The following is a 22,624-nucleotide window of genomic DNA, read 5'->3' as shown; positions in this document are numbered from 1 at the left end:
TATAAAAATATATAAATATATATATTTTATATATAAATATATATATAAAATATATATATATTTATATATATATTTATATATATATATTTTGAGACAGAGTCTTGCTCTGTTGCCCAGACTGGAGTGCAGTGATGTGATCTTGGCTCACTGTAACCTCTGCCTCCTAGGTTCAAGTGATTCTCCTGTATCAGCCTTTTGAGTGTCCGGGACTACAGGTCCGTGCCACCACACCTGGCTGATTTTTGTATTTTTAGTAGAGACGGGATTTTACCATGTTGGCCAGGCTGATCTGGAACTTCTGACTTGGTGATTCACCTACCTCAGCCTACTAGAGTGCTGGGATTACAGGCGTGAGCCACCCTGCCCGGCCAAAATGTGGTATCTTTAAAAGCTCTGAGATGATGGCATTTTAGACTAAGGTAATGTTTTATTTTATGGAGATGTGTAGCTATACTGCTGGCAAGATGAATCAACATGTTCTAATTCTGCTTGGAATAAGAAGAACTTGATTTACCATTACCTGCTGTGGTAGAAAATTGCATCACTGAAGTAAATTTGTATCTTCAGTATTGGAAATATTCAGCAGAATCTATCAGAAAGGATTTCAAAAGCTGCAGTCTATGCTGTTGTGATAATAAGTAAAGAAAAGCATTTCCCCTGTTTCAGACAGCCTTTGATAGAATATGTATTTAGGAAAATATATACAGATTCATCAACTGTGTACCTGACTCAAATATTTTTAGCTTCTTTGGGTTGAACTTTGAGTTATGCCAAGGGATCCCCTTTGGTCTTTTCATGGAAAATCACTCAAAACCAATGTCGATGTGCACTTATAAAGAAGGGTGTAAAGGTTTATAGGATGATACTGCTCAACACTTTACAGGTCTGGAATCTACATAGTCAACTAGCTTCTCTATTTGAGCCCTGAACTAGTGTTGCATTCGTCTCCTGTTTCTTTTCCTTTGCTATTATCCAGTTGTAAAAGTGATGTGTGCTTCCTCTCTTGCCTTTTATTAGTGCATTGGGGCTTGTCTTGCAGGATGAGATCTGTGCTAAAACTTTGTGCTTCTTATCTCTGTATATGCTGATAAATAGGCTTTAGTGTTCTATCTTGTGGTGACATATCACCCCACCCCATCTTAGAGGTGACAGTTGCCTTTAAAGGACTACGGTTTTGTTGTGTAGGGGGCTTTTTCTGTTACGTGCTTCTAAATAGAGAGGACTGTGAGAGAATCTTTCAGGTCTGAGGAGGTATGTGGCTGTTTTGTGCTCCTTTCCTCTCCAACATCAGGGCTGTAGATAATTCACCCCTGGTGTTGTATCGCCCCCAACCCCTGCCACCCCTGGTGATTTGCTGCTAATTTTGGCTACTTTTTTCTTATTCCGTAATCTCTTGCTTAGTCTCTTCTGACTTCTGCCAATTCTGGTATAGTTTGTTCAATTGATTGGCCTTTTCTTGGTAGATCTCAGTCTCTTAACTTCTCCCCTTCCTCTTGTTGAACTGACCAATAATCTGTGAGAATAACCCTTATATCTTGTGTGTCATATGGGCTTCCATTTCCTAAAGCATATCATGCTATACATATTATTTTTAAACTGCCTTTTTGCCGCTTTATCTTCTGATAATACCTTTCCTTACATTTCTATTTTTAAAAAATTTATATTTCTAAATTTTCAGTGGCCGATATCCCTTCCATGATAATGAATCTGTCATTTGACCAGTCCCCTACTTTTAGGAATTTGGATGTTTCTCTTTTCTCTTTTCCCTTCTTCCTTCCTTGTGCCTTCTTGTTATTTCCTGGTAATGAGTATCGAGAGTTTTTTGTTCACCAGGCATATAGTTAGTTTTTGAAAACCTTACTGTGGGCTTTTTGAGGCTTTTGCTAGTTATAACATTACCTTGTGTGTTCAAAGACAGGGGTCCATATCTTATGCATATCTTTCTTCTTGGCATACATGTCTGACACAGTGGCCTTTCACTAAGGAATTATTGTTGAGTTTCAGAAGTGTGAGGGCCATTTGAAAAATACATGAGTACCTGCTATGTACTTGGAACCCAGGATATAGGGGTGAACAAGGTAGAGATTGTCCTTGCTCTCATAAGGTGAGGTATTATTTTGTAAAACAAGGTTTATGTTACAGAGATGGCAAGCCTCTTATGGTGAGGATCAGTGAAAAAAATTAAGACACACAGTATAGCAAAAGCAGAGTGAATGACTTAGGGTTTGGTTACTTGGGACATATTCATGCTTGTAGCTGAGTTGACTAATTGATTTTTCCATAGATGATATTTCTTATTTAGAATTATCCACTAGTGTTAATGGATTGAGATGGAATGATCTTTTTCAAATTCATACATTTTTGACCCTTGTGAGTAATTCCAGTCACTTATACTTAAATTAAAAATTTCATACCTGAATATAATATGCTATTGTACTTAGTGATTCCAGAGACCCAGAGATCTTTTAGGACTGAGTTTGGGGGGAATAAAAATATATCCCAAAATATTTTTGGTCTTTCTGTTGCATGTCTTAAAATATGATAGGCAAAGATTGCAGCCATGGAGAAGATTTTCTGCTATAAATTGGTGTTTCAACCCTGCCAGCTGTTCATGCTTTCTGCGATCCCACTTATAAAAGTGGAAAGTGAAGGGTGAGTGGCTGCCCTTATAGGCAACCACATAATTAAAAAAAAAAAATGTGCATGCCTCAGCAGATCTATATTAGTGTTTCATATAGCTGCCTTTTTCTTTTTTATTGTAGGGCCAGCTCTCAATGTTGCAAGAAAAAATAGACCATTTGGAGCGTTTGCTAGCTGAGAATAATGAGATCATCTCAAATATTAGAGACTCAGTCATCAATTTGAGTGAGTCTGTGGAAGATGGTCCGAAAAGTTCACAAAGCAATTTCAGCCAAGGTGCTGGTTCACATCTTCTGCCCTCACAGTTATCACTTGCCGTTGACCCTGCAGACTGTCTGTTTACTTCACAAAGTGGAAGTCACAATTCAGATGTGCAGGTAATGTATACATTTATTAATAATCACCAGGCCTTTTTTTTTTTGTTCTTTTTAAGATTTGACCTGATGTCTGTTCTGACTTGGTAAGTTGCTTAAACTCTTTGGATTCTAGTTTCTCATTTTGTAAAGTACTTTGATTAATCACATGAACATTAATGTTCTTTTTAGTGATAAAATTCCATAATTTTGTTTTCTTAGTTTATCTTACTATTTCATACTTGCGTGAATATAGTCTTTTAGTATGCTCTGCAGCTCTTATTTTCTATAATAGTTGAAAACCTTTAGAGGTTTACATTTTGGCAGGTATTTTTTTTTTTTTTACCTTCTTTTGGAGAATACAGGAAAAGTCCTGCTCTTATTATATATCAGTTATACATTATAGATTTTGTACATTGTAAGGTTAGATTTTTTTTTTTCTTAATACCATTTTGCAAGGGGGAAGGGAAATATTCTTGAGCTGTACTTTCCAGTATGGAAGCCCCTTTCCACATGCGGCTACTGAGCACTTGAGGTATGACTAATGTGGCTTGAGATGTGCTGTAAGTGTAATATACACACACAGTGTTTCAGACTTAGTGTGCAAAATATCTTAATTCATTTATATATTGGTTATATGTTAAGATAATATTTTATACATACTGAGTTAACGAAATGTTATTAAAATTAATTTCAACTGCTTCATTTTACTAGAAAAATAAAAATTTGGCTTGTATTATATTTCTCTTGGACAGCACTATTATAGAGGGTAATAGAGTTGAAAACCAGCATCAGAAAGGACTTTTGCCTTTCTTAAACTCAGAGTGTTTCACTCACACTGGCTCTGCAAATTAGGGGAAGGCTGTGTTTAACCTTATGCCTTAGACCAGAAATGGGACTTTGGTGGAAGGATTCTAAGGGGTGAATATTTTAAAGTTGGACAAAATTAGTTGACTTCTGGCCTTGTTTTCAAATATGCATTTTCCACTAACTGCTGAGGGCAGAGAACATGATATGATGTTGAGGTTATGGCTCACAGGCCAAGCTGGAAGCTGGGGACAGTGGAGCTGGCCAGGTCTTGCACCTGCAACCTCATCACCTGGAGTGTAGTCAGATTGTGATAGGCTCAGAATCCTGTGCTTACAGGGATAGCTGTTTCTGTGAGGCTTGGCTTTATTCAGTTTTTGTTGTTGTTGTTAAGTACTTCTTAAGTACCTAGACTTGTTGTCATCCATGATTTATTTTTATTGTGTGTGGTCTAAATCTGGGCTGGACAGAAAGGAGTTGCAGAGCCACCATGGAAGTCAGGCAGAGCAAGTCAGGAGAGTACTGGGAGAGCTGCAGGACTGAAGGAAGAAACAGAGACTGCTAACACATCCTCCTGACCAGCTAGTTTCCAAAGATTTGTCAGCTCATCTTGGGAAGATTTTATTTATTAAAGTCATATAGTCCATAGGCAGATAAATGTTATTGCCTTAAAATACTTTGTATTGACTTTTATATAATTTGACCTTTAAAAATTTTTTGTAACTCATTTATATATTAGGGTATGATTTTTGCAGTCTAGTTTTAACATAATTTAAATTTTACAAAAGGTTGTTTGGTCGTTTTATTACACTTAATATTATAGACACTATGAAGAATAAAAGTACTTTGAGTTTTTTTTCTCTCCTACTGTTTTTATCTTTGCATCCAAACATTATTAGCTGGAAGGAATACTGCATTGAAAAGCTAGAAAACATTAGGATAAATAAAAGCTAAATCTCAATTTTAAAAATTTCTTCCATTTTTAGATGATTATGCCTGGTTGACCCTGTGGTAGCTTTACTTCTAGGGTAAAATATGTAGATATAACATATGCTACATGGAAGAATAGCTATAGATAGATCTATTTTCATTCAGGCATAGATTTTTAAGATACATGAGATTTACTATAAAATAAAGACAGCTCAAAGTAAAATGTCATTTCCAGTACTATATTTGAAAGTGCTGAAATATCTGGTCATAATCAAATTTAATCAGAATTTTTTTTCTAGTTTTTTTTTTTTTTTAAATTTCTATTAAATTGTTTTGGAGTAAAGTATGGGAAAAAAGAATATAAAGAACTTATTTTTTGTTAGAAGAAGATGGGAAGGGATTACTTATCAGGGTAGTTTTGTAGCAAAAAGAGAATTTCAAGCCTTTGAATGGTGATGAAGTATTTTCTACTCTGAACTCCTCAATTAATGTCTACAGAAATAGTTTTATTTTATAAAATATATATGCAAAGTATAGTAGTGAATAATTTTGAGCAAATATTTACCAACATTAAATTAATAATGGTTAAAATTTAATTTTTTTTCTTTTATATTTTTAGATGTTGGATGTTTACAGTCTAATTTCTTTTGACAATCCAGATGGTGGAGTTTGGAAGCAGGGATTTGACATTACTTATGAATCTAATGAATGGGACACTGAACCCCTTCAAGTTTTTGTGGTGCCTCATTCCCATAATGACCCAGGTAAAATTTGCACTTCAAAAAACAGGTTCCTAGTTCCTTAGGCCTAGAGTCTTTGAATGAGAGTCTGGTAGAGCCCACTTCCCAAATTTTTGAGACATTATTCTCTGACTTTTAACATTAATGTATTCCTTTTATGTGTCATTATGTTTTAGTGTTCTCATTTTATCAATTTATGTGCCATTCAGGGATAGTACTTGTGCAGTATGAAACGGTAATAAACAAAAAGAAGGGCTTGCCTTCCGGGGCAAAAAGGTATATACTTTTAAGAGACTGATTGTTCATTTTAGTTACTTTTTGTAAAATATTGCATGGGAGAATTATTTCATGTCTGGGAACTCTACTTTTTTTTTTTTGGGAACTCTACTTTAAAAAAAGGCAGAATGCTCATGGGAAAGTTTTAATCTTTAAAATAGAGAAGAAGTATTAAGTGGTTTAAGAGCCTTGGTGCTGATTGGTTTCAGGCAGATACAAATGTGAGTCTCAGTGCTCTGTATTTATCAGTGTTAGTTAGATGACTTGAGGCAAGTTACTTAATCCTCCAAGACCAAGTTTTTTCCCTGGTACAATCAGGTTAATAGTATCTGTTTCAATAGGGTGAAGTGTAAAAGAATTGTGTATGGCATAATAGTAGCTGCTAGCATTATTGTTACTGCATGATGGCTTTTATTTATTGGGGCCACAGATTTTTTTGCACCCCCCAAGATGAGGGGACATTGTTTCAGTTATAATGGAACATAGGATTTGATACACATATTTGTTAGTTTGAGCACACAGGCACAGAGTGAATGCCCAGTGAATTTAGTTGCAGCATTTTTTGGGGGGGGGGGGGGGGCGAGGGTGTATTTCCAAAGACTTCTTTTGAAGGAGTGCGCTACTTTTCTTAATATCTCGATTTCATGATTACTGTCAGAAGCACTAATCACTTAATATTTTGAAGGTTTTTTTCTCTTTGCTTCCAGCATTCATTTATCTTCTACTTACATTTTTTTCCCATTAGTTTATTGGCAGATATTCCAATTTTTCTATTTCTAAGACAATAGAACATGTTACTTTAGGTCTGGACACATGGTTTAGTGAAGCACTGTGTGTGTGTGTGTGTGTGTGTGTGTGTGTGTGTGTGTTTGCTGCTTTTGGGTGTGAGAGGTAGTCTGTGAGCTTGGTTATTGAAATGCTCAGATTTCTAGAACAGTTAAATATTTAGTATGCACTGACATGTAAAATGTATGAAATCAGTATTCTGGAAATTTGTGATGAGCTAAACATCAGCTTCTGACTTGGTTTTCCTATCTTTGGTCTTAATACCTTTATCTTTTCCTACAAATACCTGTTAGTCTTATGTTTTTTCATATATATTTTAGATTGTCTTTCTCCTTAATATTAGCCTGTACCTTTTAAATCCAAACTTAGGGAAGGCAGGGGATTATGGAAAGACTTCAGGGATTTGGAGCCAGGCAGAATGAGGCAGGTATCTTGGCTCTGTTGTATATTGCCTGTGTGTCCTTGGGCACATTGATTTGTGTATCTGTAAAATAGAGATCATACAGGTGGAATAGCATCTTAAGCCAGAGTTAGTTATAAAGTAATTATAGAAGGTGATGAAAATTACATCTAATCCAAATTTCTTTTGCTATTTATTCACTTGAGTACAGATTAGTTAGTATATTTACCTTTAGGGGATGCATATGAAAAACATGTATCTTTGATTACTAGACTCACACTCAATGAGGTGAGGTGCTCACAGTTGACAATGTGGGATCTGAGACTGCTTATGGCACTGCAGAGTTTTTTTCTCTATAAATCTCATAATCACTGTTGAATATTCAATTATTGAGTGGAATGGTGGCAGAGTTACTTGTAGTATTTAAATTGTTCTCCTCTCTCTTTCTGCCAATCATGTATAGTTTAATTTTTGTTGCTTATTTGGGAGAGTGATGTGATTCCATAGTATAATTTTCCTTGTAGGCTTATAAATATACTTTGAAGTGTCTCTTGCGAGTCTTCCTCATATGAAACCTACTTCTTCCCTTTTCTTGATTTTTTAAAAAGACCTTTGTTCTTACCCTTTTTCTGCCATTTTTAATTCTCACCAATCTCATTTCTTGTTATTCCATACATGGGCACGTGACTGTAATAATAAAATCTGTGGTTTACCAGGCAGAATGTCAAATGTTTTACAAACATTTAGTGCCTACCCCTGAAGGTTAGTGCCCACGATTCGCGATGAAGGTGTTGCCAGGTTACACAGCTAACAAGGGACACCAGAATACTTTCCTGACAATTTACCTGAATCTCCCACTAGAGTAAATTCTAGTGGCAAAGAACATATGCCTCCTATTAAACATACTCTCCTCATGGTCTATCTGAGTACTTGGCATATAGAATAATTGCCAAATACGTAAGGCCTCTTTGACCTTTTTCCAAGCCCCTCCACCGCATACTTGTACTGAACACACACACCCCCACGCTTGCAAGTCTGCACAGATATAAATATTTACAGCACTTTAACTTGGTGTCCTCACTAGAATGTTAGCTCATTAAGGGCTGGAACTTTGTTTTATTCACTGCTGTCTTGAGAACTCCTAGAACCGTAACTGGCACATAGTACTGAGTCATTAGAGTTTGGTTAAATAAGTTAATGAACTAATGAAACATTTAACTTAGTCCTTGCCTACACTTTTCTTTTAAGTTCCCTCCTTCCTGATGGCTACTTATTTCTATTCTTAATAAAAGCAACTTATTTAACATAGTCTTGTAATTTTATATACTAAAAACAAGCAATAATAATAGTTCTTTGAAGGCAGAGATTGCCCTTGTTTTTTAGATTTCTTTTGTTTGTTTGCATTACTATTCCTGCTTAGTTAGTAGGTCATTTTCTGAGTAGACATCCCTAATAAGTATTCCTGTCTATAATCTCTTTTGGTATCCTAGTACCTATAACTGAATCTTTTTGTCTTAGTAAAATATGTTAATAACCCTGACTCTCACACCCTTCACTTGGAAAAAATAATTGTCAGAAACAGACCTTTAAAATTATAGTGATTTTTGCTGTCAAGCAAAATGTTAGAGAGAAGAATCCACTAACTTAATAATTTTCACTCTTCCTTAACAAAAGTAAAATATTGATAAAATAAATTATTCTGTGAAAAATTGAATTATGTACATCATGAAAAGCCATTCGTTTTAATAGAGGAAAAAGAGAAAAGTCTGTTCACATACAATCCAAGTCAAAATGTGACTCTGTAATGGAAAATCTTTGTATAATACTCCTAAATGAATGTGCAGTTAGTTTTCTTTCTGAGTGAGATTTATAGAGATTTGTTTGCATTTTCTGCAACAACAATTTAAAACAAGGCTTGGCTTAGTAGTTTGTTTCATTGGTGGATTTTTTTGTCTATTGGGGTTAGAAATATTTGAAATAGATTTTTAAAAAAATTTCTATATTTGATTCCCTAAATTTGTGAATTTGTGTTGCTGTGTTTTTCTATACATAGTTATTTTTCTTTTTGCACTGAGTTGATAATATCCTTCAAGAAAAGGTAAATTTCAAAATATGTTTCTATCTTTAAAAAATTCCAAATTATATTACAGTCTGAAAAGATGTAACTGTTGTCATAAAACATTTAAGAGGTTTACATGAGTAAAAAACAGAACTGGAAAGGAATTGTGAAGTAAATGCTTATAACTTTGTACTGTTATGCTTTTGAAACTTTTGAATTAGAGATCATGAAATTAAATGTTATTTGATTGATACATGTTCATATTGTATTTAATAAGCTGATTAAAACACAATTACAGCACCTTTGTATCTACAATCTTAATTCTTTGCTTTCTACTAAACTGCTGAAATATTTGGTTAATTTTACTTGAAAGAAATCACACCGTATAGAGAGAAGATAAGGTATACTAAATAGAAGGTTGGACAGCATATTGTTAGTTAAGCAATTTGTAAAATGAACATTAGAAAATAATCCCCCTTGTGGTATGACTCTAAAATAGTAGGAAGACCTAGGCCCAGGAGTTACACTGGAAAATAATTTTTTTTGTGCACTTGCAATTCTTCTGCAGAATTTTTTATTGACTTAGAGGGTGATTAGGACTTTTCAGCTTTTTTGTGTGTGTAAAATTAAGAAAACATGTTTGCATTTAGTATTATAATTATGTATCCTCACTCTAACAAAGTTTGTAAAAAAAAATAAAAGCATAAAAACATGAGGAAATCAGTGTAATATTTTCAAATATTTCTATTGAAATATTTCAAGTATAATTAGAATTTGAAAACAGATCTGGTCAGCCATAGTTGGCTAATGTCTCTATCAGAGGTATCCAATCTTTTGGCTTCGCTGGGCCACATTGGAAGAATTGTCTTGGGTCACACATAAAATACACTAACGCTAACAATAGGCGATGAGCTAAAAAAAAAAAAAGTCGCAAAAAGAATCTCATAATGTTTTAAGAAAGTTTACAAATTTGTGTTGAGGCGCATTGAAAGCTGTCCTGGGCCACATGCAGCCTGCGGGGCCGTGGGTTGGACAACCTTGATAAAAGGTGGTGGAGACTTAGAAGACTGATTGCTAAAGGAACTTTACTGTTCAGAATGAGGTTGTCATCAGAAGAAGTTGTATATGAACACAGTTTGGGGAGTGTTTTATTTGGTTTAGCCACTGCAGGATAAAGTAGATTGTTTGGTTTTGACTGGCATGATGAGAAATTGTAGTTTCTGGAGCTAAAATAGTATAAGGAACAACTGGGATCTGGCGTTCATTGCCTGTCCTGCATCAGGGGAATGACAGGTGTTTGTTACTTTTTACTTTGTGTAATTCTTTATGTAACCCTGAAAAGTGGCAAATTAAGCCACATTTAACAGGTGACATCAACGAGGCTAGGGTAGGGTATAATAATTTGTTTAAAGTAAGTCAATTTAATTATAAATTTTCAGAGGTTGGTAAATTGAAGCTCAGGATTGCCTGATTGTAAACTCTGTGTTCTTTCCATTTACCATATTGCCTCTTAAGACACTTTATTTAGTTCAAATTATTCTATTTCTTTTCTTCTTACGTTGTGAGGATTAGCCAATTTAACACATTTATCTGCACTTTGAATTGTTAATAGCGTTGTCAAATTTAGCAAATAAAAATATAGACTGCTCAGTTAAACTTGAATTTTCAGTAACAATGAATAGTTTTTGAGTGTGTGTGTGTGTGTGTGTGTGTGTGTTTCCCAAATATCACATGGTGCATGCTTATACTAAACATTTATTTGTTGTTTTTCTGAAATTCAAATTCAACTTGGCTCTGCATTTTATCTGACAACCTTAATTGTTAAGAAAACTGTAGCACTTAAGAGTTAAATACTTATATGGCTATCTAGAATTGTTTAAGAGATCTCTAGAACTCGTGTATTGAGATTCCTTTTTAGAGGAAAGGTCGAAGATTTGGTCTCTCATTGGCCTTCATTCCTTGAGGAGCACATATGTTAAGCAGCTGCTGAGAAAGGTAGATGGTCATTAAATAGCTCTTCCTTCTCCTCATATCAGTTACCTTTGTCTATCTTTCAAGACTGGGTGTTTCAAAACTCACCAGTGCCCTGGTAATACAAATAATTACTAACGCTTAGGGAATCATTATGTTCTATTGCGCTATTCTAGGCATTTTGCATATATCACATCATCACTTCTCTCAGTAACTTTATGACAGAGTCATGTAATTACTCTCCCTTCATAGATATGGGAGAAGTGGCAGGAGAGCGCCTAAGTGACCTGTTCATGGCAGGGCTAAAGGTTTGAAATTAAGTGATCTTGTTCCAGAACCAGAACCTGTAACAGTTTTTAATGTACTGTATTACCTTTTGTGAATAATTCTTTGGAAACCACAGGCTGAGCCTCTAGGAGGAAAGTCTTTATGTGTCTCCAAGCCAAATGTCAATTACTTTAGTTTTATTAATCATAAAAAAGATTTTTTTCAACTGTCTCGCAAAAGTGTACATCTCACTGCATTATCCTATCCTTGTTTTCCTTCTGATTTTTTCTGATTTGTCTTTATTGAAATGAATGTTTCTGTCCTTAAATACTACACTGGTACATTAGATGGTGAGTGGTTTTCCTCATTGCCACACTTTCTGCAATTAGAAAGTGATTTACAAGCTATATTTTTCAGCCCCCTTTTTTTTGAGATGGGGTCTTGCTCTGGTGTCCAGGCTGGAGTGCAGTGGCACCATCTTGGCTCACTGCAACCTCAGCCTCCTGGGTTCAAGCAATTTTCCTGCTTCTGTCTCCTGAGCAGCTGGGATTACAGGCACGTGCCACACTGCCTGGCTAATTTGTGTGTGTGTGTATTTTTAGATGAGATGGGGGTTTCATCATATGGCCAGGCTGGTCTTGAACTCGGGACCTCAAGTGATCCGCCTGAGTTGGCCTTCCAAAGTACTGGGATTACAGGTATGAGCTACCATGCCTGGCAATATTTTCCAGCCTTTAAGGTTATTTCTTTTAGAAACTTTGATAATTTGCCCAGTATTTGTCTAAGGCTAAGTAGCCCCATCATGTACCCTAAGAGTAACCCATCAAACAAAGTCACTTTTCCTTCTAACAGTGTCTCTCATATTTTAGACAATTTTCTTATTATTTCAAATAACCAAGCTCAGGGGGAAGGCTTATTATGCCTGAAGTATTGTTGGTGAGTGTTAGATGCACATAGATTGGATCATTAACAAGGGAGGGGAGAAACTTTAGCACTTAGATTTAGAAATTTATCTTGGAGATTGATCACACAATTGCAGCTCTCAGATATCAAAATACGTAGGTCTTTTAAGGAGTACTTAGAAAAGCAATATAATAAGGAGTCACAGTTGGACATTGTACATATACACATATGCAGCTGCAGGATGAACAAAATGCCTGCTATTCTGACAATAATGCAAATAGGTTCCTCTGGTGTGGGGTAAAATTTCCAGTGAAAGCATCTGTATATGGATTCAAAAAATGATCTCTCTTAAACAACTTCAGGAAATTAAAGCTGATAAGCTCAGACAACTATTAAATGATGCTGAATCAACTGGGAAAAATAGGTTAGATTATTTTGGAAACTTGGGTTTAAAAGCATTTGGAGGAATCAGGAGGTTTATAGGTTTTCCAAGGCTCACAGTTCTCTGGAAGCCTCAACTTCACCTGTGACTCTCTTCTGACCCTCTCTTGGAAACTTCAGTCGGTTACTAATTTCTCTTCATTTTGTCTCCTTGACCTCTTATTTCCCTCTGTTTATTTCCACTGCAGTCCATAACCATTTTTTACAGAATTTTGCAGTGGTCTCATTTTCTGTTTCTCTGCTTCTATTTTGCCTTTTTAGTCTTCATACTCTTAGTACAGTTATTTTTGAAAGTACAGGTCAGAAAACCCTAATGTCCTTCCTCCAAAGTTTTCTGTAAGAAATGGCTTAGAAGGTTTCGATGATCTGTCTCCCACTTCTATTTTTATTTCTATTTCTCACCATATTTGCATCATGTACCCTGCAGTGCAACTATACCCAACTGCCTGTCTTTTCCATATGCTCTTCCCTCTATTTGGAACTATCACCCTTTTTATCTATCCAGATGATGACTAATCTAAGAATGTTTCTTCTTTGCTTTTGGTAGGACTTTACCATTTCTTTATTTCCATAGCATTTTGTTCATATTTTCACTGTTGATTCTGTTTTCATTTAGCTTTGCTTTATTGCTGTGGCCTTATTAGATGCAAGGTACATGTTTGAATGAATAAACCAGAACGTTAATTAAAAGTTTTTCACAGTTTATCAGGGAGGAAAAGCAAGCTTAACTTATAATAGAAATGTTGGAATTAAAATTAGCAGCATATTTGAGTAATAATGCCATTTAAGATTGTATATTACGCCTTAAATATATGACTGGAAGTTGCAGTTGAATATTGAAGGATTAACAAGTGATGGAAGAGACCTGTTAGTCATTTGTTGATAGAAAATAACTTAATTGCTAGATGAGAACAGTAGACATCAGGGATTCCAAAAGGAGGGAGAGAGGGAAAGGGGTAAGGGTTGAAAAACTACCTGTTGGGTACTATTATTCACTATTTGGGTGATGGGATCAATAGAAGCCCAAACCACAACATAATGCAGTATACCCATGGAACAAACCTGCAAATATACCTTTTGAATCTAAAATTAAGAAAATTAATTATTAGAACAAAGGATATTTCTGTTACTTTTTTTTTTTTTTTTTTTTTTTTTTTTTGAGATGGAGTTTTCCTCTTGTTGCCCGGGCTGGAGTGCAATGGTGTAATCTCAGCTCACTGCAACCTCTGCTTCCCGGGTTCAAGGGATTCTCCTGCATCAGCATCCCAAGTAGTTGGAGTTACAGGTGCCTGCCACCATACCTGGCTGATTTTTATGTTTTTAGTAGAGACGGGGGTTTCACCATGTTGGCCAGGCTGGTCTCGAACTCCTGACCTCGTCATCCACCCGCCTTGGCCTCCCAAAGTTGTGGGATTATAGGCGTGAGCCACTGTACCTGGCTGATATTCCTGTTTTTAGTGAACTTTATTTTAAAAATTTGACAATATTTATCACATTGAAATGGGAAAAAAAAACCATATAGCTTAAGTTGCATGTGTTAAATGTTACTACCAATGTATTATTTATCTGGATATAATTATTTTTGATTCAGAATCTTTTCATGTTTTCCGGAAGGTTGGTGCTTATTTAACTTTTAAGTGGAATTAATATACTGAAAAAATCGTTATTAATAAAAATAAAAATAAGAGGAAAACATCATTATTATAGCAATTAAAACCATAACAGTATAACAGTGCTTTGTGGAGCGGCATGCTTTCTTAGGGATGGGTGTTTTAATCTTCTTAGGGCTGACAGAGTCTCTTAAAATACAAACATTGTGGAAACTTAAAGATATTGGACAATGATTATTAGGCTAGCATCAGAACAGACATATTAAAACAAATAGTGTTGTATTTTTTATCTTTAGTTTTTTTTCTAGTTGAAATAATAAATTTGCATTTGTACTTTTTTCCCAGTCCTTTTGGCTATATCTTTCATTCATCTTACTAAGTACTAACTGAACTCTTGCTCTTCTTGTATGTTTGCAGTAGGTGTTAGATTCATGAAAACTGGCTTATTTAAAGTTTGAGTGGTAGTGTGTGCTCAGGCCTGCTTCTAAAATTTGCAGGATCTGGGGCAAAGTACACAGAAAGCCCACATACCCTGTGTTTAAATCAAAGTAATAAATTACTAAAGAAAAATAGGTCTTCTCTTCTTGCCTGGATAAATAGCTCAGTGATCTAGAAGACCAAATGTGGATTTAGATTGCTCTAGCTCTAGTTCCCCATTGGAATGTGGTAGTGTGTATGGGGAGAGCCAGCCTATGGGGCAGGCCAGTTGCCTTCTCCTCCCAAACCTGGCCCTGTCCCAAACTAGGAGGGACCTTACCTTAAGAGATCCTGCTGCCAGGTCTGCACCCCTGCGAACTACAGCTTCTTGGCCACTGTTTAGGCTAGAGAGGTTTCCATTTGTAGGATTAAGTGCCCTGAAAGGGAAAGACTTAGAGAAGAGTCCCAGGAGGCTCCCAGTTTGGGGCTGTTTAGACAGATTTCTGGACTCTGGTACTCAGAAGGGCAGGGCACACTCTGGGTCAGTTTGTTGTATGGATTTATCTAGTTGAAAGAGGTATAGTTAGAATAGGGAGGTCCTTCTAGAATCCAGGACTCAGGGCCAGGTACCTCTTGTCCATGTCCTCATGGTGGTACTTAGTGTATGCCCTTGAACAAAATAAAACCAAATGTTCCTGAAGAGCATCAGAACTCCACATAGTCTCTAGATTTCCAACCTATGACTTAGAGCTCAAAATTTTAAAAATAAACTGTAATTTCTCAGTGAACAATTACTAGCTGTTTAATTGTTCATGAACATTGAATATAGGCAGTAGAGTTTCCAACTTTATTAGATTTTTTTATTTTAGAACTTAAAAAAATTTAATAGTGGTATCGAATTTGGGTTTATGCCTGTTTTGTGGAACTTGTAATTAGGCACTCTTTGTTTTAAATATTTCTCCACTTATTTAAAATAGCTATTAGCTTTTTTATGGGGTGGTAGTAGTGTTAGAGTAGAAAAGAATAAATTGAAAATATTCTTAATGCTGTTCTAGGCCTGGTTCAATTTTCGAGTATATTCAAGAGAAAGAAAAGTAGCTATGAATTGACCACTTTAAGTAAATCAATTTGCAACTCACTGTCCTAAGATTATTAGATCTAGAGGTAGGAATGTAATTTTGTGTCACAAAAATTCATCCCCTACCACTTTTTATAAAACACTGTATTTCTGGTTGGTCTCACGTTAATATACAATTGTAGTTTTTACAGCAATTTAGAAAATGAAATAACCAATTCAGTGTAAAAGGGAATACTTGATTATTGTATCAGAGCAATAAAAGCTAATTTACTGTTATATTACTCAATACTGAAAGCTGCAAGAGGCTCTCTTTCAGTTCATTCTTCATTAATTATGCTTCATTGTGGTGGTATTAGTATGAGTTTTTTGAAAGGCTTTCAAGTTGACATCTCTGAGATTGTATTGTGGCTCACGGGAATATCTTTGATATATTTTCCTCATGATTGTTGAGGGGTGAGTGAAGTGTTGAGGGCCAAATGGACTCCTCAGTCACTGTGATTCCTCTGTGAAAACTCTTATGATAAACTCTTCTTTGAAATGGTCTTGGTTCACTTATCACAGGTTAAAACTGTTGAAAATAAATATTGTACTTTTAAAAAAACACAAAAAAACTTCTATTGATCTTCATAAAGATTAGTCCTTAAAAATTTGCCTTTTATACTAGATTACTGGAGTTTTATTATCAAATTAATTTGGAGACATTTCACTTTTTGTAGTTCTTTAGCTAGTAGCCAGATAATTAGGAATTAGTTTGGATCTTTGCTAAAATTTAGGTAAAAGGTATATGTGATATCTTAAAGACGATAATTCTAACAGAACCATTTAATTTACACGGTCCTTGTTGCATGTATATAATAAAAGCATGGCACAGAAATAGATATACTTATGTACATTTGAATTTAGCTCAGTTTTACAATATGTAGGTAGATAGAGTATATTCAGTTAAATATTATGTTGGTACTTGATAAAATAAATTCTTCCCACATTGCAATCTTTACTTTTTGGATGGTAATGACGCTGATTTGTTCTAGGGTTGATTAAGTTTGCTAGGGTTGCCATAACAAAGTACCAGACTACATGGCTTAAACAACAGAAATTTGGTTTTTCACAGTTCTGGGGGCTGGAAGTCCAAGATCAAGGTGTTGGCAGGGTTGGTTTCTTTTGAGGTTGTCTCTCCTTGGCTTGTTGATGGCTGAGTTCTCCCTGTGTCTTTGCATGGTCTTTTTTGTGTTCTCATCTCCTTTTCTTATGTCAGTTATATAGGATTATGGCCTATCTTCATGACCTCATTTTACCTTAATTACCTCTTTAAAGACCCTGTTTTCCAAATACAGTCACATTTTGAGGTGATGAGACTTCAGCATATGACACAGATCTGTCCATAACAAGGGCATAGAGTGAATTCAGTGCAAACTGAAATTTTGGGTAACTAAAGTATGTTTAAGATGTAGAGCAGTTTACATAAATGTTTTAATTGTATACTTTTAAAAATTAGGCCTTCAAAATATTTTTTATTTCCCTTTACCTGGTTTAATTGTACAGATGTGGGGAAAGGGCAATTAAAGGCCGATGATGATAATGATTGATAATATTAATAATAATAGTAATAGCAGCTTATATTTATCAAGTACCATATTATATGTTCCAGGCTCAGCTCTGAGCACTTGTGTTTTAACTTGGTGGTGTTGGCATGGTCAGCAGGGAGTTAGGTCACCTTGTTTAAGGGTTTGTTGTGTTTTCTGGGCTATTCCCTAGGAATCCAGAGGTGGATCCTGGTTCAGTGCTCTGAGGGCAGTGCTCCAGGTTAGTACTTTTGTGAGGCTAGGTGGGATTCTTTGCAGACCACTATTTCATGAAATATCTTTGAGGTTTTAAAAATAGACACAGGCTTTTTTAGTTAAATGTGGAAAAGTTGAAACAGGAAGTAGTCTTTGGTGACAAACTAGGTTAAAAGTGCCCCAGATCAAGAAAGTCCTAAAATGAATATTTGATACTGTATTTCTATTTGGCCCATACCTCCATATGTCTCACATCGTAGTGGGACAGTACATAATTGTTCAGTAAATAATTGTAGGATGAATGAGTAGATTTCAATTAAAGCAAGAGGAATAAATAAGTCATAGCTGCAGTGCTCTTTTCAAAAGCTCATATTCACATCATCAGAAAGAGTTTTGTCTTCCCTCTTTCTGGCAGGCTTTTCTTTTTCTTTTTCTTTTTTTCTTTTTTTGCTAGCAAATATAGTGTATATATTAACTATATATTGATAAGAAACAGCCATTTGTACTCCCTTATTCTTTAATTCTCTCACATGTAAATTTGGAAACAATAGACCAATAAATAGTTCAGCCTGGATCTATAGAAACTTCTCCCTATAAGATTTCTTAGATGGGAACGGGTTATTTTTTAGCAGAACTACTTTGTCTGCCACTAGTAGGTGTAATTGGTAGCTGTGTATGCTTTTGCTTGACCATTTTAGTAATCTGCTTTATGGCGCTATATTTGGACCTGTTGGTGTTAAAAATGTTTCTTATAGCCAAATTGCAAATATCTTTAGATAAAATTTCCAGGATATTTGAAAAGTAAAGGAAAAATCAGAGAATCAAACTGTCAATGTCTGCAATTCTCTTTTGGAAAACTTTACATATTTGTGTTTGCATTGTTGTTTGATTAGTGTTACTTTGTGTTTCTAAGCAATTGAATAATGAATAGCCTTTGGGAACAAATGCCTATTTTTTGCAAAATTCTACTTCTCAGTATTCATATTTATGTGATAATTACCTTATTGGTCTGCTGCTAGTTTATAATTACCTTACTGGTCTGCTGCTAGCTTTATACTTGTGATCTCTTTTTTTCTTAGTTTAACTTATTTAATGGGTGAAGAATTTTAGATGTGGCATGAGAAGAAAAAATTTGGATTCCATATTATGAGAACAGTACTGCCAACTTGTTAACACAGTTTAGATTTATAAAGTTCAAAAAAAATTTCCTTAAACTAGAGATAAAAAATTGAATTAGATACTATACTTATTAGATATAAATAACTGCTTTTTGGTCTTAGGTCCTCTATCTTATTTTTCTTATTTCTATTTGAATTTATACAGTTTTCAGAGTATTTTTGTTGTTTTAATATTAGTGTGTTTCTGAGTCCCACGACAACTAAAATGGAGTTTCATTAATTGAAAACACCTGTTAAATTTAAAAGTATGTCTTTCTATGAATGAAATTTCTAAGGATGTCGAAAGAAATGCAATGGAATGTGACCGAGTTGAAATCAGCTGTACAAATCAGATCTCTGTGGTATATTTGTGTCTTGATTTAGGTTGGTTGAAGACTTTCAATGACTACTTTAGAGACAAGACTCAGTATATTTTTAATAACATGGTCCTGAAGCTGAAAGAAGACTCACGGAGGAAGTTTATTTGGTCTGAGATCTCTTACCTTTCAAAGTGGTGGGATATTATAGATATTCAGAAGAAGGATGCTGTTAAAAGGTTTGTTTTAAAACTTTTTTTGGAATTTGGTAATAATAAAGATTAATTGTACAATGAACTAAGTATTGAATTTTTAGATGGTGAAAATTCTTAGCTTTATATCTGAAACTTAAAATATTTCTTTACATCCCATTTTCATTGATTTTGGTTCATCCCTGAAAAAGCCATTTGAAACTTTTCCGTTTAAATCCTGTGTTCCATTGGGTACAGTAGCTCACTCCTGTAATCCCAGCACTTTGGGAGGCCAAGGCAGGCAGATCATTTGAGGGCAGGGGTTCAAGACCACCCTGGCCAACATGGTGAAACCCCATCTCTACTAAAAATACAAAAAAATGAGCCAGGTATGGTGGCTCACGCCTGTAATCCCGGCTACTCAGGAGGCTCAGGCACGAGAATCTCTTGGACCCAGGAAGCAGAGGGTTGTAGTGAGTTAAGATAGTGCCACTTTACTACAGCCTGGGTGACAGAGTGAGACTCTGCCTTGGGGGAAAAAAACCCTATGTTTCAACTTTGTCCCACAAATGGAATTGCTAGGTCAAAGCGGCTTAATATTTTGAAGGTTTTTATAAGCAAATAATTAAAGTGACTGCTGTATAGTTTGTTTTAGTGTATTTTTCAATCTTCCATATAGAGAGTGTCAGTTTCTTTGCCTGTTGGTCAGCAATAGAATTTTTGAAATCATCGGCCAATTCGATGGTTGAAAAATTTCATTTTAATTTCTATTTTTGATTGGTAACAATGTTCCGTATTTTCTCATACAGGGTAAGTTTTCTGTGACTTGCTTATTGTACTTTTTCTTACTGATTTGTAGGAATATTTATGTCTATTTATATTCCTTAACTTGTATTTTTCCTCAAATTTGTATTGTAGTCTTTTAGTGTTTGATATACACACTTTTAGCACATTTATGTACTCAAATCTGTTATTCTGTTTTCTTTAGATATTGGTTTTGCTGTCGTGTTTTAAAAAGTTTTCCCCAATCTAGAGGTCAAATAAACAGTGCATTTTCTTCCTCATTTCATTTTTTACCATTCACTTTAAAAAAAACTGAAAATTAAAAAAAATATGTTATGATGGGAGGTTTTATGAACTCCATGTATCCCTGGAGTTAAGAATTATCTTATAATGAATTGTTTAATTTATCTAATGTCACTTAGACAGCACTTACTGTGTTAGAGTCTGTTTAAGCACTTTACAAATTGTAACTGATAATCTTCTAAATAATTCTGTGAAATAGGTACAATTATTTTACTTGTTTTACACATCAGGACACTGAGTTGTCTAGGGTCACAGGGCAGCCTGGTATTCCATGTGGTGCAGGCTGTCTAGCTCTAGAGGATGTCTCTTTTGCACACTTTGCCATCCTGCATCCTTAAGATTGAATTAGTCCATTCTTTTCTTGTGATTTGAAGTGTAATCTTTATTATATTTAAATGTGCACTAGCTCCTGGGCATTTTGACCTGTTTCATGGATTTTTGTGTTTGACTATAATTGTTGTGCCTTTATGGTATATTACATTAACTGACGGTGAAGTTTCCCCTTGTCTTTTTAAAAATATATTTTTAGTTATTATGGCTACATAATAGTTGTACATATTTATGGGGTACATCTGGTATTTTAACATAAGCATGTAGTGTATAATTATCAAATCAGGGTAATTGGGATATCTGTCACCTCAAACATTTATCATTTTCTTGTGTTAGGAGCATTGCAGTTCTCTTCTTTTAGTTATTTTGAAATATACAATGCATTATTGTTAACTATATTTAAAAGTTCTTTTAATGAGTGAACATTTAATTTTCCCAAAGTGCTTTAGAATTAGTTTGTTAAATTCTTCATACTCCATCAAAAAAATAATCTCTTTGGATTTTGATGACAATTGGTGTAAAGGTTTAAAGATAATTTGGGGATAATTGATTTTTTATATTTCCATTGGCGTTTTTTTCCTCCCCCTCTCCTGATAGCAGGCTTAAAATGCTTATAGGTTGGGCTAGGAAGGTACTTTAAGTGAAGGGTATATTTTCCATAGGTAATGGGATGAATTAACTACCTCATCCAAAGGGGCTAGCCATACCCTCCCTAGCCATGTGCTGCCACTGGAACCAGAGTTGTCAGGATATCCTTCCAGTTACTCAGGACAAGCTAGAATTCCAAAATATTATGTAGAGATTTTACATTGAAATGTTAGCTATCAGTTTAGATGAATATCCCTGGACACGTACACATGTGCATGAGTAAACACACACACACACACACACACAGCCAAACAGATTACATCAGAATTTCTGAGTCTGTAGTTTAGATACACTAGTTTGCAACCTTTCAGACATTAATAGCTGTTTCGTGAAACCACATAGGCTTTGGTGTTTGTTTTATAAAGGGAATTTTAAAATTAAGTTTTAAGATTAAAAAAATTTTTGCCAAGTACAGTGGCTAATGGCTATAATCTCAGTGACTTGGGAGACTGATATAGGAGGATCACTTGAGCCCAAGAATTGGAGGCTACAGTGAGCTGTGATCATGCCCCTGCACTCAAGTCTGGGTGACAGGGTGAAACCTCGACTCTAAAAAAAAAAATTTTAGGCCTTTAGGTCTTAACATTACTACTTGAGTATGAATAATATTTCATATTTTCTGAGAAAATTATTTTGTAGCTGTTGTACTCAGTTTGTTTCTGATTTTAAGAATTTATCCCATCTGTAGTTATTTTTGCTTTTTTGTTAATTCTTTTGGGAATCTGATTTTTTTCTTCATTTTAATTTACTTAATTTTGTTGGTTTTTGTCCACCTTACCCTCCTAAAATCTACATACATTTTACCAATTTATATGCTATTTTCTCATTGTATTTTCCCCCTAAATATTCAATAACTGTACAACCATTTTGTTTTTGACTTGAGTATGTTAGAAAAATAATTTTCAGTTCGCAAGTGCTATTTTTTCTCAGTTATATTAAACTAGCTTTAATGTCTTATGTCTTATGGCCATAGAGTATGGACTGTATACTTTCTTTTTTTTGAGACTGAGTCTCACTCTATCACCCAGGTGGGAGTGCAGTGGTGCAATCTCAGTTCCCTGCAACTTCCTCCTCCTGGGTTCAAGTGATTCTCCTGCCTCAGCCTCCCAAGTAGCTGGGATTACAGGTGCCCACCACCATGCCTGGCTAATTTTTGTATTAGTAGAGATGGGTTTTTACCATGTTGGTCAGGCTGGTCTTGAACTGCTAACCTCAGGTGATCCACCCACCTCAGCCTCCCAAAGTGCTGGGATTATAGGTGCCTGCCACCGTGCCTGTCCTATGTTTTGTATTTTTAGTAGAGATGGGGTTTCATCATGTTGGACAGGCTGGTCTTGAACTCCTGACCTCAAGTGATCCTTGTGAGCCACCACGCCTGGCCTGTATACTTTTTATTCTTTAGAATTTTTTGAATTTTTCTTTGTGACTTAATGTGTAAT

General features: G+C 35.1%; 1 protein-coding gene and 1 long non-coding RNA gene across 3 annotated transcripts in view; one reads left to right on the top strand and one right to left on the bottom strand.

Moving 5' to 3' along the window:
- Window positions 1-21,490, bottom strand: part of LOC116549336 — a 23,642-nt gene extending 2,152 nt beyond the window's left edge. The window contains exon 1 of the long non-coding RNA XR_004267814.1: window positions 21,427-21,490. This is a non-coding gene — a long non-coding RNA (uncharacterized LOC116549336). The remainder of the gene's footprint in view (window positions 1-21,426) is intronic.
- Window positions 1-22,624, top strand: part of MAN2A1 (mannosidase alpha class 2A member 1) — a 177,190-nt gene that overhangs the window by 21,723 nt on the left and 132,843 nt on the right. The window contains exons 2-4 of one of the 2 annotated variants that reach the window (XM_032274837.1): window positions 2,763-3,017; window positions 5,350-5,494; window positions 18,998-19,169. In XM_032274837.1, the coding sequence (XP_032130728.1) occupies window positions 2,763-3,017; window positions 5,350-5,494; window positions 18,998-19,169 (572 nt within the window). Of the gene's footprint in view, window positions 1-2,762; window positions 3,018-5,349; window positions 5,495-18,997; window positions 19,170-22,624 lie in introns of those variants that run through there. The other variant, XM_032274845.1, reaches the window with a different exon arrangement.

This window comes from Sapajus apella, unplaced genomic scaffold (genome assembly GCF_009761245.1).
Source record: "Sapajus apella isolate SASKATOON/1434 unplaced genomic scaffold, GSC_monkey_1.0 scaffold1, whole genome shotgun sequence".
Classification (NCBI taxonomy): Eukaryota; Metazoa; Chordata; class Mammalia; order Primates; family Cebidae; genus Sapajus; species Sapajus apella.
Note: the sequence above shows the minus strand (reverse complement) of the source record. Positions and strands in the feature narration are given on the sequence as shown.